This window comes from Sus scrofa, chromosome 6 (assembly GCF_000003025.6).
Source record: "Sus scrofa isolate TJ Tabasco breed Duroc chromosome 6, Sscrofa11.1, whole genome shotgun sequence".
NCBI classification, from domain to species: Eukaryota; Metazoa; Chordata; class Mammalia; order Artiodactyla; family Suidae; genus Sus; species Sus scrofa.
Window position 1 is genome coordinate 79,880,033 of NC_010448.4, and position 15,819 is coordinate 79,895,851.

At 54.8% G+C, this 15,819-nt stretch overlaps 1 protein-coding gene across 17 annotated transcripts in view; it reads right to left on the reverse strand.

Annotated features, from left to right (window-relative positions):
• Positions 1–15,819, reverse strand: part of HSPG2 (heparan sulfate proteoglycan 2) — a 108,593-nt gene that overhangs the window by 30,342 nt on the left and 62,432 nt on the right. For 11 of the 17 annotated variants that reach the window (XM_021095485.1, XM_021095484.1, XM_021095483.1 and 8 more), the window contains 19 exons: positions 15,275–15,469; positions 14,215–14,298; positions 11,878–11,970; positions 11,479–11,559; positions 11,040–11,270; positions 8,079–8,192; positions 6,899–7,026; positions 6,673–6,759; positions 5,741–5,799; positions 5,406–5,573; positions 5,147–5,257; positions 2,868–2,968; positions 2,592–2,772; positions 1,703–1,828; positions 1,404–1,556; positions 1,183–1,325; positions 730–865; positions 492–649; positions 174–318 (listed from right to left, as the gene is read on the reverse strand). In XM_021095485.1, the coding sequence (XP_020951144.1) occupies positions 174–318; positions 492–649; positions 730–865; positions 1,183–1,325; positions 1,404–1,556; positions 1,703–1,828; positions 2,592–2,772; positions 2,868–2,968; positions 5,147–5,257; positions 5,406–5,573; positions 5,741–5,799; positions 6,673–6,759; positions 6,899–7,026; positions 8,079–8,192; positions 11,040–11,270; positions 11,479–11,559; positions 11,878–11,970; positions 14,215–14,298; positions 15,275–15,469 (2,494 nt within the window). The remainder of the gene's footprint in view (positions 1–173; positions 319–491; positions 650–729; positions 866–1,182; positions 1,326–1,403; positions 1,557–1,702; positions 1,829–2,591; positions 2,773–2,867; positions 2,969–5,146; positions 5,258–5,405; positions 5,574–5,740; positions 5,800–6,672; positions 6,760–6,898; positions 7,027–8,078; positions 8,193–11,039; positions 11,271–11,478; positions 11,560–11,877; positions 11,971–14,214; positions 14,299–15,274; positions 15,470–15,819) is intronic. The other 6 variants (XM_021095495.1, XM_021095491.1, XM_021095489.1 and 3 more) reach the window with 3 other exon arrangements.

A 15,819-nucleotide genomic window follows, 5' to 3' on the forward strand; every position in this document is an offset into this window, starting at 1 on the left:
CCTTATCCCCATCGTCAGTCCCTGCATCTCCCCTTGCAGGGAGTAGAGGGTCAAAGCCTGCCTCGAGGGCCTCTTCTTGTCCAGATGTCACCGAAGAGACCACAGGCGCTATCCTTGGGAACAGACGGGAGGTCGGAGGGCTTGGCCCCCAGCCAGCCCCGGCGGCTCCTCACCTGGCGTGTAGGCTGAATGGGTGCTGTGGAGGACAGAGACGATGATGGAGGCCTCCTTGGGGCCTGACTCATTCTCCACTCTGCACACATATTCTCCAGAATCAGCCGGTGATACGTGGGACAGCCGCAGCCGGGGGCCATGCACCTGGGCCAGGTGAGGATAGAGGTAAGTGACAATGGGGTTACCACTCCCGCTGAGCCTCCGGGCCTGGCTCCACGCAGAGCCGGCCCAGGCCAGAAGCTGGAGAGGGAGGAAAGAAGGGCAGGCCCTGCAGAGGGCCGGGCTGCGTGAAGGACCGGGCTCAGGGACCCTCGTACCTGGGCGTGGGGAGGCAGGCTGCCCCCTCGCTTGTACCACGTGACCTGGGTGTAGGCCAGCCCCGTCACCACGCAGTTGAGGTCCAGGGTCTGCCCTTCGGTCACAGAAGGCGACGAGGACTCAATCCTGACTGGCGGCGGGGAGCTGGCACCTGAAGCTGGGGCCAGAGGAAGCGTGAGTGGGCCTCAGAGAAGCCCTGGCCGGCCCTCCCACTCCTCAGCCCCCAAGGCCCCGCACCTGGAAGGACCACCACTTGGATCCGGGCCTGGGCGGTGCCCGCAGGGCTGGTGGCCACGCAGAGGTAGAAGCCGGCGTCGGCGGTTGTGATGGCTGGGATGAGCAGTGTGGCGATGTCGGTGCGTTCAGACCGGGCCTGCCACACAGCAAATGAGTCAGCCGCCCGAGGGCCGAGGCAGGCTGGCAAGGGCCAGTGGGGAGGGCAGGCAGGGGGGAGCCTAAAGAGTAGAGGCCAGCTCAGAGCCAAGATCAGGGCCCCAGCTGGGCACCAAGGAGGGCAGAACCAGCCATCAAAGCAAGAGGCTGACAGCAGCCACCTGCCAGGATGCAGGGAACAGGGCATCTGAATAGGCCCCCATCTTGGAAGTGAAGGGAAGCAGAAGAGGTCGGGGCTGGTGGCAAGTGCTGGGATTCCGCTGAGCCCATGGGCCCGGCCTGGTCAGGCATCCTCACCTGTGGGGGGAGGCTGCCCCCTTCCTTCCTCCAGGTGATGGTGGCGCTGGGCACACCTGCAGCCCTGCAGTACAGCCTGACAGTGCGGCCCTCGTGGACCTGGGTCCTCTCTGGACTCACCTGGACCCTGGGCCCGTTGCCCCCTGCAGACAGATCCCTGTAAGGACACCTCTCTGGGCTGCTGCGCGCTCCCCACCCGACCCTCAGCCCTGCCCTCTCACCGTGCACGTGGAGCACAGCCCTGGCCACATGCTGCCCGGCGCTGCTGTGGGCATGGCACAGATACTGGGCTTGATCCGAGGGCTCGACGGCTGGCAGGCGCAGGATGCCGCCAAGGATTTGGGCCTTCTGAGGGAGCTGGCCACCGGGGCCCCCTGACGTGCAGAAGCAGGGTTAGCACCCACTGGGATTGGCATTGCCAGTCCCCCCGGAGGTTGCAGTCTACATCCTAGAGTCCTGCCCTTGGTCCCCCACATCCAGGACAGCCAGGCCCTGACTGTCATTCTTGCCACAGCCTCACCTGTCCACTCGAGGGTGGGTGTGGGGTTCCCCGTGGCGCTGCAGCGGAACTCGGCCAGCTGCCCAGGCTGCACTGTGAGCTGCGGCGGGTGGATGGAGGCCATGGGGGCGGATGGGGTGCCTGAGGCTGAAGAGGGAGAAGAGGACTAGGTGGTCAGGGCAGGGAGTGACCCACGGTAGCAGTCTCCTTGCTGCTCTCTTTGCTTCCACTCTGGCCTCTTGTGGCTATTTGTCCACAGAGCAGCCAAAGGGAGGTTTTATTCATTTATTTATTTTTTTTGCTTTTTAGGGCCATACCCTTGGCATATGAAAGTTCCCAGACTAGGGGTCGAATCAGAGCTGTAGCTGCCGGCCTACACCACAGCCACAGCAATGCTGGATCTGAGCCACATCTGCGACCTACGCTGCAGTTCATGGCAATGCTGGATCCATAACCCACTGAATGAGGCCAGGGATCCAACCCGCGTCCTCATGGATACTAGTCAGATTTGTTTCAGCTGAGCCGTGAAGGGAACTCCCAGAGGGAGCTTTTAAAGTACCAGGGGGATCTTGTTACTTTCCTCCTTCAGGCCTGTCCATGGCCTTGTGTGTATGTATGTATGTATTTTGGCTGTCCCATGGCTATGAATTTCCTGGGCCAGGGATCAGATCCAAGCCATAGTTGTGACCTACATCGAAGCTGTGGCAACACCAGATCCTTAACCCACTAGGCTGGGCCAGGCGATTGAACCTGCATCCCAGTGCTCCCAAGATGCCATCAGTCCCATTGTGCCACTATAGGAACTCCTGTCTGTGGCTTTTACTTTTATTTTATTTTTGCTTTTTAGGGCTGCACCCGCAGCATATGGAGGTTCCCAGGCTAGGAGTCCGATTGGAAATGAACAACGTACCTTGTACGTGCAGCGTGGCTGTGCCCTGGTCCATGGCGAACATGTTGGAGCCAGTGCACACGTAGGTGCCTGCGTCACTCGGCTGTACATTGCGAATGGTCAGGATACCGTTGAAATCCATGGCTCGGGTTGGCAGTTTCCCATTGTGTAGGCGGGTCCACACCAGGGTGTAAGCAGGAGACTGTGGGGGGGGGAGTCGGGGGTCGGGGGTCAGGGTGGAGGCCGAAGACCTGGGAAGACAGATCCTCACCCGATGTCACTCCCTGCCCCTCCCACCTTGCTCTTGGCTGTACAGATGAAGGTGACATCGGTTCCAGGGCGAACACTCTGGCTCCGCTGCTCTTCCACAGTCACTGTGATGGGCTTGCTGGGAGCCTCTGCAGGGATGGGAGGTCCCCCGTGAGCTGTGTGCTGGCCAGGCCCCTGTCCCGTGGCCACTTGCTCTCTCTCCCTCACCCTCTCCAGATGTCAGCTCCTTTCCCGTCTGACTTGATTCCATCCCATCCCTCATCCCGGCCGAACCCCCCTGTGCGCCCGGCAGGCTGTGATCAGAGCATCACACAACCATCCACGTGGCTCCGATTCATGATCGCAGACCACAAACGAGCTCCTCTCAACCTCCTCTCAACCTCTCCACCCTCCCGAACCCCCCACCCCTTCCACTTCCATGGCTGATGGCTTCAACTCATGCTTCTCAAGAGAAGCGAAACCATGAGTCATGAATTTTCCGTGTCCCCAAATCTACCCATCTCCCTCCTTCCTGGTCCCTGAAGGATGAGACTTCTCCCCTCTCCAGCCCCCTACTCCCCCTCCTGAGCGCTGGAGCCCACCACCCCAACCACAGGGACTTCCTCCCGGGGGGTGGTTGGGGGGGCCTCTCCTGCAACATCAGCCTCATTTCTCCCTCCCCATGGGATCACTCCGCTCCACAGACAAGTGTGTTCTAGAATCTTCCATCTCTGAAAACGCCCCCTTGACCTCTTCTATCCGCCAGCTACTGCTCCATTTCGTGGCCTCCCTCAGTGCCAAGAATCTTGTAAAAGCTGTCTACACTCTGCCTTCCCATCCACTCTTCACCTCACTCCAATCTGGTTTCTACCCCTTCTCGCCACTGAGAACCGCTCCTGCCAAAGCACCACCTCCAAGGTTATTTCTCTGCCTCAGCTGGCTTCCTGGGGGCCTCTGGTGAGGCTGGCCACTCTCTCCCGGAAGCCCTTTCGCCTCTCGATCTTCAACACTTCACTTCCCGGCCTCCTCCTGGCTACTGGCTGTGCTCCCTGCTCAGACTCCCTTGCTGCCCTCCCTCCTCTAAGTGACACATTCGAGTTGGAGCCCCTTGGGCTCTGTCCTGGGTCTTGTCCTTGAGCCACACTCTCTGGGGTAATTTCATCCTGGCCCCTCCTTATGCCAATAGCTCCCAAGTTCATTTCTCCAGCCAGGGCCCCTTTCCTGAGTTCTAGGCTCACAGATCCAAATGCCCACTTGATGGATCCACGTCCATATTTTCCCCAAACATCTCAAGTTTGATCAAGTTCAAAACCAAACTTGGGGTTCCCTCTAACTTTTTGGTAGCAACTGCTGCCACGTTCATGTCCCCTCACCCTGTCACTTTATTTTTATTTATTTTTTTCTTTCTGCCATTTCTTGGGCCGCTCCCACAGCATATGGAGGTTCTCAGGCTAGGGGTCGAATCGGAGCTGTAGCCGCCAGCCTATGCCACAACCAGAGCAATGCGGGATCCGAGCCGCATCTGTGACCTACACCATAGCTCACAGCAATGCTGGATCCTTAACCCACTGAGCAAGGCCAGGGATGGAACCAGCAACCTCATGGTTCCTAGTCGGATTCGTTAACCACTGAGCCACGATAGGAACTCCTTGCCCTGTCACTTTAGAATCCACCTGCCTGACTATTGCAGCCACTGCATTTCTTTGCACGAGAGCTTTCTCAGGCCACGGGTGGCCATGGTGCCTGCCCACAGAATGGGACAGAATTCAGGAGAACTGATATTTCTGGAATAGGCCCCAACCCATGGCTGATAGGAGCTGGTGTATACATCCCCAGCTCCCTTGACCTTGGGTTGGGGGATGCCAAGGAGCGTGTTTTACTCTGGAGTTTCCCAGAAATGACCCGGCTACATTTAGCAACGACTGCTCTAGGTGGTAATATGCTCAACAACACACCGTTTACTGGATACCTTCTCTTTCTTGTTTCACGTTACTTCCCAAATAAACTACGTACACACAAATCCTTGTCTCAGCCTCTGCTTTTGGGGGAGCCCCAATGAAAATGCCCTCCTACTGGAGCCTCCCTTAGCTCAGTAAATGCCACCCTGTCTGCCCAACCCCTGGGCATCTTCCTAGACTTTTCTCTCTCCCTCAATGACCACAATCAAGTCCTGCCAGTTGCACCTCTAAAACCAGTCTTGACCGCATCGTCTCCTTCCATCTTCACCATCATCCCTCTGGTACATGATGCACCTGTGGCCTGGGTCTGTGGTCTGCAGCCCAGCCCAGGACAGGCAGTCTTAGGGGTGGGAGGTGATAGGAACTCACCAGTGACCAGCAACTCTGCCCGGCTGGTATTGGCATGATGGAGATTGCGACAGGTGCAAATGTAGACCCCAGCATCTGAGGGCTGGACGCTGGGGAAGTGGAGCTCAGAGCCTGGCAGCAAGGAGATGGGAGCTTGTCACTAGAGATGCACCCTTGCCCCACCCAGCCCCGAGTGTAAGGATAGGACCTCAGTAGGGCAGGGACAGGCCTGTGCCTCCTCTCCCATGGGGGTGGCTGAGGGGCCTGGGGCCATGTGTACCTTGATGTCGCTGCTGGGTGCTGCTGGGCAAGGGCCGTCCATCTTCACGGGACCAGTAGAAGTAGTGGGGTGGGCTCCCACTGACCTGGCACCGCAGGGAGTGGGGACCACCCTGGGGTACTACGCTCCGAGGTGGTTGGACCTGAACCACCAGAGGGGCTTGGTCTGCTGGTGGTGGTGGGGAACAGGAGAGGCCATTCAGGCAGGAGGCCCCCAGCATGTAGCATTGTCTGCCCTCCCAAAGACTGACATGCCCCACCCTTCACCTTACTCCCCAAGCCCCTAGGCCCCCCGCCTTGCCCATCACCCCAACCCAAGACCATGGTCCCACTTACCCTGTGGCAGGCACCGGCCCCCTCGCACATTGGGGTTACCCACGTATCCTGGGGCACACCTGGAAGGAGGGACAAAGACCATCTCTGTCAGACCCCGGGGGATCAGTGTCTCATAGAGGACCTGGGGACCCAGAAGCTCAGCTCTTTCTCCAGTGTTGGGTGAGGAGGCTCAAAGCTCTAGAAGGACTTCATAGACCAAAAAAGCCCCAGCACAAGGCCTCTGTGAGCTGGGAAAGGGGAGTGGGAGGAAACAGCAGGTTCATTCATTCAACAAACGTTTATTAAGCAACTCCTATGCTAGGTTCTGGAAACACAACAGTGAACATGATGAAGTCCCTGCTCTTATGGAACTCACATGTTGGGAACTCAACATGGAAACTATATAAATGAGAATGAGGGACATGTGAGGGCACAGTAGTGGTGGTGGCGGGGGTGGGCACTAATCCAGCCCTGAGAATCCGGAGGCCTCCCAGGGCTTCCTACCATTACAGGTGGTAGACTCCAGAAGAGCTGGGACTGAATCTGTCTTGCTCATCACTTTATCACCAACACATTGGCACACTGCATGGCATGCAGTAGATGTTCAATAAAAAAATGTGCTGAATGAGAGAATGAAGCTGAACCTTGAAGGCTAGGCAGGAGTTAGGAACAGGGGAGGTAGGGCTTTGAGGGTGAAGAAAGTTCCACGTAGAGGGAAACATGAACAAGTCAAGAAGTTAAGCCAGCTAGAGCACAGAGTTGGGTGTCAGAAGTGGGATAAGACGAAGACTGATAAAAGAGCTTGGGCTGGTCCCAAGGGCAATGGAGAATCTTGGAAGGGTTTTAGGCACGATCCTGGTAGGTACGTTTCTGAGCAACACCATCCGGGACTCTCACCTAGGAATCTACTATAGGCCGCCCACCCCCTCCATCCCGCCTATTTGTAAACTTACTGCTCACAGTACTGGCCAGTGTAGCCAGGTTCGCAGGCTGTGCAGCGGTACCCACCAGCTCCCAGGCTTTCACAGGTGCGGGAGAACCTGGAATCAGAGAGGCAAAGGTCAGGCCATGCAACACCCACTCCCCAACCCGTTCCCTCCACTTCTGCCCCCAAGTTGGTGCAGTGTCCTCCACTCCCCAGTGGGAGTTCTTCCTTGGGCCTTGAGTGAAGGCACCCACATGTTCTCTGGGTTGGTCAGTGGGCAGGCACAGGGCTGGCAGTCCTCAGGTGTTCCAGCCGTGGCATCTCCATAGTAGCCAGGTGCGCACAGCTCGCAGAACTCCCCAGCGGCGTTGTGCTGGCATTGCTGTGAGGTGTAAGGATGTTAGCCACTTGCTGTTTGGCACCATTTACCAAAAAACATACAATTGTAATTCCTTGACTTGGAAATCCCATGTGTGCAAGCTTATCTTAAAGAAATAATTGCAGAGGGGCACAAAGAGTTCACTACAGGATGCTCCTCTCAGGGGTCTTTACAAAAGCAAAATGCTGGAAAGACCCTTGAACAAAGACCTGGGAAAATGAAAGCACATCCACTCAAATAGCTATCAAAGAGTCAGATACTGATTGCATTTCTTACATTGTTCTCCCTCAACCCCTGCAATAGAAGAGGAAGGTGAAGGTTGCACCTGGGGATGTCAGGGCAGAGTTTTGTAAAGAAGCACCTCATTGTAAAAATGCCTGTGGGTTTTATGTTCTCCAAAGAGAGGCATGTTTCTTTTAATACAGCACGTTCTTCACTCCACTTTTAGTTTGTGGCTCTGTCCACCACCCAGTCCTTGGCTACATAAGGCTGGAGGGCTGTACATGCACCCCTCTGAAAAGTTCAGGTATAAAAAAAGTATTCAAATATTGAAAGATGTCCATGAACTTGTACGGGAAAAAAGTCAGTCATCAAACATGATGATCCTATTTTTATTTGTAAACAACGAAAGGTATAGTAATCTGTATAAATAACTCCCCAGAAAAAAGAGCAAAAGCGCTCCACAGTCCAATGTTGACAATAATTATTTCCAGATGGTAGGATTACTGGGACTTTTTACTTTCTTGTTAAGTTATCTCTATATTCTGATTCTTCTTCGGAAAACATGTGTCACTGTGGTGTTAAGAAATAGCAGGGACCAAGGTTTTCTTCATCGAGAAGGACGTTATTCCACAGTCCTGGCCACCATGCCCGAAACCCCTTGAGGACCAGACCTGCTGGTCTAGATGCTTTGCCCCGTAGACTGTGTCCTGTGACCTTGCCCCAGACCGAAGCTGACCTTACCAAATGTATCCCTCTGTACCCCACATCCATCCCTGAGACCCCACCCAGGCCCAGCCGAGCTGACCCCTGCCCTGGCCCTGCTTGCATCTTACCGAGCAGGCCCCAGTCTCTGGGTGGCACAGGTCTGAGTGGCCATTGCATTCGCAGAGCTCACAGTGGCCGAGGTAGAGTCCACTCCCAGTGCGCGTGTAGCCTGGGGCACAATCCTGGGGGTAGAGCGGAGAGCTGGCCTCTATCTCCAATGTGGTCCCACCCAAAGCCAGCAGCCCAGAACCCCTCTCCTCCATCCCCCTCCACCATCAAGGCTCCTAACTGGCTCCTAGTTCTCCAGCCCAGCCCCCCCTTCCCCTCAGGAGCCCTCGTTCCCCATCTTCATTTTCCCAACACTCCAGAGCTGGGACAGTATCTGCCCCCATTCTGCCTGGCATCTTCAGTCACTCAATATACTGAAATAATAGTTCAATCTTAATCTTTTGCTTTTCTTTTTATGGCACCACATGCAGCACATGGAAGTTCCCAGGCTAGGGGTCGAATCAGAGCTGCAGCTGTTGGTCTATGCCACAGCTTGCAGCCACGCCAGATCCTTAACCCATGGCGTGAGGCCAGGGATGAAACCCGTATCCTCATAGACACTATGCCAGGTTCTTAACTGGCTGAACCACAATGGGAATTCCTAACAGTTCATCCTTAATGGAGAACCCTTCTCCATCCCTAGGGCTTTGTTGCTGAAAACTCTTCCGGCAGAGTCCTTATAGAAAAACAACCTCTAGCTGTGGAGAAAAGGGAACCCTCCTGCACTGCTGGTGGGAATGTAAACTGGTACAGCCACTATGGAGAACAGTTTGGAGATACCTTAGAAATCTATACATAGAACTTCCATATGACCCTGCAATCCCACTCTTGGGCATCTATCCGGACAAAGCTCTACTTAAAAGAGACACATGCACCCGCATGTTCATTGCAGCACTATTCACAATAGCCAGGACATGGAAACAATCCAAATGTCCATCGACAGATGATTGGATTCGGAAGATGTGGTATATATACACAATGGAATACTACTCAGCCATAAAAAAGGATGACATAATGCCATTTGCAGCAACATGGATGGAACTAGAGAATCTCATACTGAGTGAAATGAGCCAGAAAGACAAAGACAAATACCATGTGATATCACTTATAACTGGAATCTAATATCCAGCACAAAGGAACATCTCAGAAAAGAAAATCATGGACTTGGAGAAGAGACTTGTGGTTGCCTGATGGGAGGGGGAGGGAGTGGGAGGGATCGGGAGCTTGGGCTTATCAGACACAACTTAGATTTACAGGGAGATCCTGCTGAATAGCATTGAGAACTATGTCTAGATACTCATGTTGCAACAGAAGAAAGGGTGGGGGAAAAAACTGTAACTGCAATGTATACATCTAAGGATAACCTGACCTCCTTGCTGTACAGTGGGAAAATAAAAAAAAAAAAAAAAAAAAAAAAGAAAAACAACCTCTAGATGGAAAAAAGGGGTTCAGGAGACCTGGATTTGGGATGAGTCCTGGAAGATCTTTACGACTGTGATTAAATTCACTCAGCGAAGGGAAAGAGGTAGCACTCCTACAGCCAAGGATGTTTTTACACATCCCCAGTGAGTCACCATGGGTTCTGAGAACAATGAATTGCTATTCGCGGCCTCTTCTTTGAAATCTCTCCAGGGCCTCCCTCCCTGACCATTTCAAAGGGATGTTTATAAACCTGTTTTATTTCACTGCAGAAAATGTGCACCAAGGATTCTGCTTTGCCTAGGGGTTCTCCTTCAAAATGTGTAAAAATTTATAACTTCATGGGATGCCAAGTTCATCTATCTGGATTTGATTTTTTTTTTTTTTTTTTTTTTTTTTGTCTTTTTAGGCCCACACCCCACAGCATATGGAGGTTCCCAGGCTAGGGGTCCAATCGGAGCTTTTGCCACCGGCCTACACCACAGCCACGGCAACACCAGATCCCAGCCGCATCTGTGACCTACACCACAGCTCATGGCAACGCCATGAGCGAGGCCAGGGATCAAACTCGCAACCTCATGGCTCCTAGCTGGATTCATTCCGCTGCGCCACGATGGGAATTCCTATTTGGATTTGAAAGCTTTTGTGGCCACAGCAAAGGTGCAGAGATGTACAACTGCAGAGATGTGGACCTCGCACTGGGAGTTCCTGAACTGGGGGGCACTATTCTCACACTCAACCTCCCTGCCGCCCACCTGGCATCGCAGCCCTGTCCCTTGTCTCCCGTGATCCCCCTTCCCCAGTTCCCTGTTCACGCATGAGAAGTTGGCTGGTCGCCTGCCATGTGCCTGGGGATTCAGTAATGAAGAGTCAGCTCGGGCCCTGCCCTTGGGTTCAGTCTCCCGCCAAACCCTGCAGATGTTCTGGAGTCTCTCCAGAGGACAGCCTGCTGTTCCACACCCCCCGCTGCCCTCCCCTCCCAAGAGGGCCATCTCCCCCGCATCCATCTCACTCACTACGGGCAGAGGAATTTTCCTTGGGCCCAGTGCTGATCCCAGCACTCCCTGGGCGGCTTGGCAGTCCCTGCTGGACTAGCCTTGCTCCAGGGCTAAAGAACCGCCCCCCACCCCGCTTCCCAGAGGAGACCTCCTGCCTCGCAGGCTATGTCCCCACACATTCCTCTTTCTGAACTTCTGCTTACTCTGCCCTCCTGCCTAGAATCTTCCTCTAGAATCTTCATGTTGTTGGGAAATGCCATTCGGAGACTCTTTCCCGCTCTGCTCTGTGTCTTGGTATTGTCTCCTGTCTCTGGCGGGCGCCCTGGGAGCACAAGCTGGGTCTTAACCTCGGCTGAGTGTAGCTCTGTGCCCTTGGGTATGTCACCCACCTTTAGCGTCTCATTAAAAAAAGTCTGTTAAAAGGGGATGATCACACATCTCGCAGCGCTGTCATGAAGAATAAATGAGACGTGGCCAAGTACGCGCAAGTCATGATGGAACTCCCAGGCAACTGCTGGCTGACCCAGCTGTGTTAGCGCAGACACCTGGGCTGGCCACACTCACCTGGCAGGATGAGCCGACATAGCCCGGGGGGCAGCGGCACTCCTCCACCTCGGGGGCCCGGGGTCCCTCCGAAGGCCCGGGCTGGGCGACCTCCAGGCTGACTGCGCTGATGCTGGCTGCTAGTGGCATCGAGGAGAACGTGGCCCGGACCAGGAGCTCGTCCAGGTCTGCCAGCGCCATCAGGAGGTGCTCACGTGTGGCCGGCTGCCCATCAGGCCTGCGCCAGAATTCCTGGGGTAGGGGGGTAGTGACAGCAATTGCAGGTGAGGGGTGTTGGATTGTGGGTGCTTCTCCCGCAGCACCCCCGCCCCCAGCTCCTGCCTTCCTGGGCTGTGAGCTGAGGATGGGGGAGTGAGAGGCAAGGGTGGCTAGAATCAAAACCAGGCCTCAAAGCAGGGTGGACAGTGAGAGGGGTCAGACGTGGTGTGATGCCTCTCACCTCTCGGAAAATGATCTCGTAGCTCCTCCTCTCTGGGCCTTGCAGCGCTGGCTGGGAGGCCACCAGCATGATGTTGTTGCCCTAGAGAGACACCAGGGGGATCGGGAGGGGAATTAAGGGGCTCTGGGGACAGTGGGATCCTCCAATCCCAGCCTCCCACCTCTCCAATCTCCCAAGCTTATGTGCCCAAAGGAATCAGGTGGGTGCCCACTGCCCCCATCGCCTGCCAGCCGGGCCTCTGCCTGGGTAGTGTCCAAATGGTGGGGTTGGGGCATGGGCCCGACCAGTGGGTGGGTGCCGGGTCAGCTGAGTGCTGGACCGAGAGGACAGAAACACTGAGGGTGTCCCCTGCCTCTGCCTCTCCCTTCTGTCTGCCTGGTGTGGAACCCACGTGCTCACCGTGATCTGGACGTCAGGGTCAGAAAGCGGGCTGCCCTGGGCCCCCGCCGTGTAGGAGAGAGAGTATCGCAGCTTTCCACCGTAGGCTGCCACCTGCAAGAGGCAAGCCCTGTGGTCACAACCTGACTCAGTCCTCCTCTGGGGGGGGGGGTGACCATACAGGGGAGGGGGCAGAGCCTCTGGAGGCCTTTTTGTACCCGTGTGGTCCCTGGCACCCAATCAGAGGCCGGTGGTTGCCTAAGTGACAGGACATCTCTCAGTTCCTTCTGTCTGAGATTTAGTGGCAGTAACCCCCTTTCCCACTGTCTCACAATCCCAGCAAACAAGCCCCAAGTCCCTTCCATGAAAGGAACTTTCCATAAGCAGACGGGGGGTAATGACAGGGACCACCATGGGGAGGTAGCAGGAGGCTCCAAAGTTCTCAGCCATGGCAGGGACACGGGGGTGTGGAGGGTAGCCCCTCAGAACTCTTGCCTCCAGGGTAGGTGGTTTTTATTTATTTGCTCAGAATCCATTTCCCTGTTTTGCAAACTGCAGTCTTGGTTTCCTTTGTTTTTTGCCTTTTTAGAGCTGTACCCGTGGCATACGGAGGTTCCCAGGCTAGGGGTCCAATTGGAGCTGCAGCTGCCGCCCTACACCACAGCCACAGCCACAGCCGATCTGAGCCACGTCTGTGACCTACACCACAGCTTGTGGCAATGCCAGATCCTTAACTTACTGAGCGAGGCCAGGGATCGAACCCGATCCTCACAGAGATGTCAGGTTCTTAACCCACTGAGCCATGGGCACTCCAGTCCTGGTTTCCTTTGAAGGAAACGGTTGTACATGCAGAAGGTGGGGTTTGAGGGCCCATCCCCTCCTCTGCAGTGGAGACATGAGCCAGGCCTGTGGATGTGCACATTCCACCATCCCCCCTCTCTGGTCCATCAGGTTCACGAACATGTGAGCCTGGCACTTCTGCACTTTCTACTGGAACAGAGAAATCTCCTTTACTAGTCAGACTGGAAGCTGGAGAACGGTGCCAGCTGAGATCAAGTCCTTATGAGGCCCTGGATCCAGCCATGCCTGACACCAGTTATTCTTGGCCTTTGTAGTTGCATGAGCTAGTAGTTTCTTCACTGTAGACAAGACAGATGGCATGGGTTTTTTATTGCTCACAACTGGAAGGGTCCTTATATTTGCTGCTGGGGGCTTCCATGGGGGCAGCCAAGGCCCCGGCTCTGCCCCACAGGACCTTCCTTTCTCTCTGCCACCAGGGCAAATGTTCAGATCAATACTACACTGCGTCAGGTCTGGCCCATTCTGCTGGTGAGCATTTATTAAACGTCTACTGACTACATGTCAGGTCCTGGACTACACATGCTCTGAGATGTTCTCTATAAGATCAGGGTGAGGTAAGGGATCCAGGGGCATAACTAGATAACATGACACAGCTGGTTCCCCAACTGGATGCCAGCAAGTTCATCGCCATGTCTAGGACCAAGCTGCAGGTGAATGTAGCAGGGTGGCTAACAGAGCAGATTCTGCAGTCTAAGACTGGGGGTCAAGTTCAGCTCTTCTGGCTGGATGGCCTTGGACAAGTCACTTAACTTCCCTGAGTCCAACTTTCCTCATATGGAAATGGGAATAAAACTACCTTAAAAGGTAATATGAGGATTAAGTAATACAGACCACATAAAATCCTGCACTCAGCATAGGGCCTGGGGAGTATACAGCCTCAATGCTTGCTAACAGCTCATTGTGCCCAGTTCCACCCTTGGCTCCAACAGGTCTTTTCTGTCTTCGTTTCCTCCTGGACCAGACCTTCCTGTCTGCTTCTCTGAATGTTACTGTACTGCATATCGTGTATATTCTTTTTTTTTTTTTTTGGCCACATCTGAGGCATATGGAAGTTCCTGGACCAGGGATCGAACCTAAATCACAGCAGTGACAACACCAAATCCTTAACTGCTAGGCCACCAGGGAATTCCTGCTTGTGTGTATTCTTTTTTTTTTTTTTTTTTTCCTTGTCTTTTTAGGACTGCACCCACGGCATATGGAGGTTCCCAGGCTAGGGGTCTTATCAGAGCTGTAGCTGCGGCCTACACCAGAGCCACAGCAATGCCAGATCCAAGCTGCATCTGCGATCTACACCACAGATGGTGGCAACGCTGGATCCTTAACCCACTGAGTGAGGCCAGGGATTGAACTCGTGTCCTCATGGATACTAGTCAGATTTGTTACTGCTGAGTCACAATGGGAACTCCCTCATAAATGGTTTTGAAAAGGGGCGGCCTGATATTTTAGGATTTGATGACATCCTTGTTCCTCCCCGTCCCCCCGCCCCATCCTGGTTACCTTGTTCCCCAGGAAGGCTTTGGGCAGCTGCCAATAATAGAGGCTTCCAGGAAGCAGAGAGAAGCCTTTGTAGGAGAGAGAGAACTAGAAAGAAGGACAGGCCGTGAGAGAGGAGGGAGCAGGCGGGGCTGCTGAGAGGGCAGAGGTGGTCTTGGCAGGGGTGAGCAGAGGCCCTGGAGGGAGACCTCGGAGGGGCAGAGGGACAGGAACCCCACCCCCAGCCCTGGAGCTCAGGTCCTGGCCCTGCTCTTTCTTTTTTTTTGGTCTTTTTAGGGCCACACCCACGACATATGGAAGTTCTCAGGCTAGGGGTCAAAGCTTCCGGCCTACACCACAGCCACAGCAATGGCACATCTAAGCTTCATCTGCAACCTGCACCACAGCTCACGGCATTGCCAGATCCTCAATGTACTGAGTGAGGCCGGGGATTGAACCTGCGTCCTCACGGGTACTAGCCAGGTTTATTTCCACCGAGCCACAACAGGAATGCCCCGGCCCTGCTCTTTGGACAACTTGCTCCCCCTGTCTGGGCCCAGACATCCCAAAGGCTCTCACTGGCCATGGTTTGGTCAGTATCTCCCCATATCTGGTGCTGTGCTCTTCATGGACCCCAAGAGGATTTATGGGGCGCACCAGAGAACAGTTACAAATTTAGTAGCTGTTTTGTTTTGCTTTTGAGGGCTGCAGCCACAGCATATGGAGGTTCCAAGGCTAGGGGTCTAATCGGAGCTACAGCTGCCAGCTTACACCACAGCTCACAGCCACGCTGGATCCTTAACCCACTGAGCGAGGCCAGGGATCAAACCTGCAACCTCATGATTCCTAGTCGGATTCGTTTCCACTGCACCACAACAGGAACTCCGTGGCTGTTTTAATGTATATTTAAAAATGTATAACCAGCATAATTGAGTTGGCAAATGGTTGGTTTAAAGAAAAAACTGGAGTACATAATAGTCTAAATCATGGGCTGAAAAGGCAGAATTTGTAAAGCTGGGTGAGAAACTAAAGTCTAGAAAACACAGGGGGTGGGGGGTCCCTTGGTGGGGGTCTTGGCACATACCTGAGAGCCTGCAGAGGAAGAGAGAGAAACAGAGGAGGAGGAGGAGGAGGAGGGGGAGGAGGTCCGAGCTGCTTGCAGAGCAGCTGCAGGCTGGGGATGGGGCGAGAGCCCCTGGGGCCGGGGGTGGGAGTGGGCAGCAAAGCTGGAAAGAAGCTGCCAGATCTCCGCATCCATCCGCCTCTGGGCCTCATCCACCTGGGGGACCGGGAGAGGGAGGATGGAGAAAACGAGCAAAGGGACAGAAAGGACACCATGAAGCTTAGCCTGCTCCCAGGCGACACCAGGCCCAGCCAGCTGCCCACTTCCCTGCCCTCGGTTCACAAGTGCCAATGCCCAGTGCTCCGGTCCTTGTACCTGGCTCCTTGGGGGCCTGGAGGAGCTACCTGGAAGGGGCCCAGACTCCGGGGAGAAACTCATACAGTGGGTGCCCCTGGCAAGAGAGGGGCAGATGGCTCTGCCCAGCTCGGGCAGCCCCGGGGGCATTGGGATGGGAAGACCACTCCTTGGGCTTCATGCTCCAAGCATGCCCATGGTACCAGCCCAGG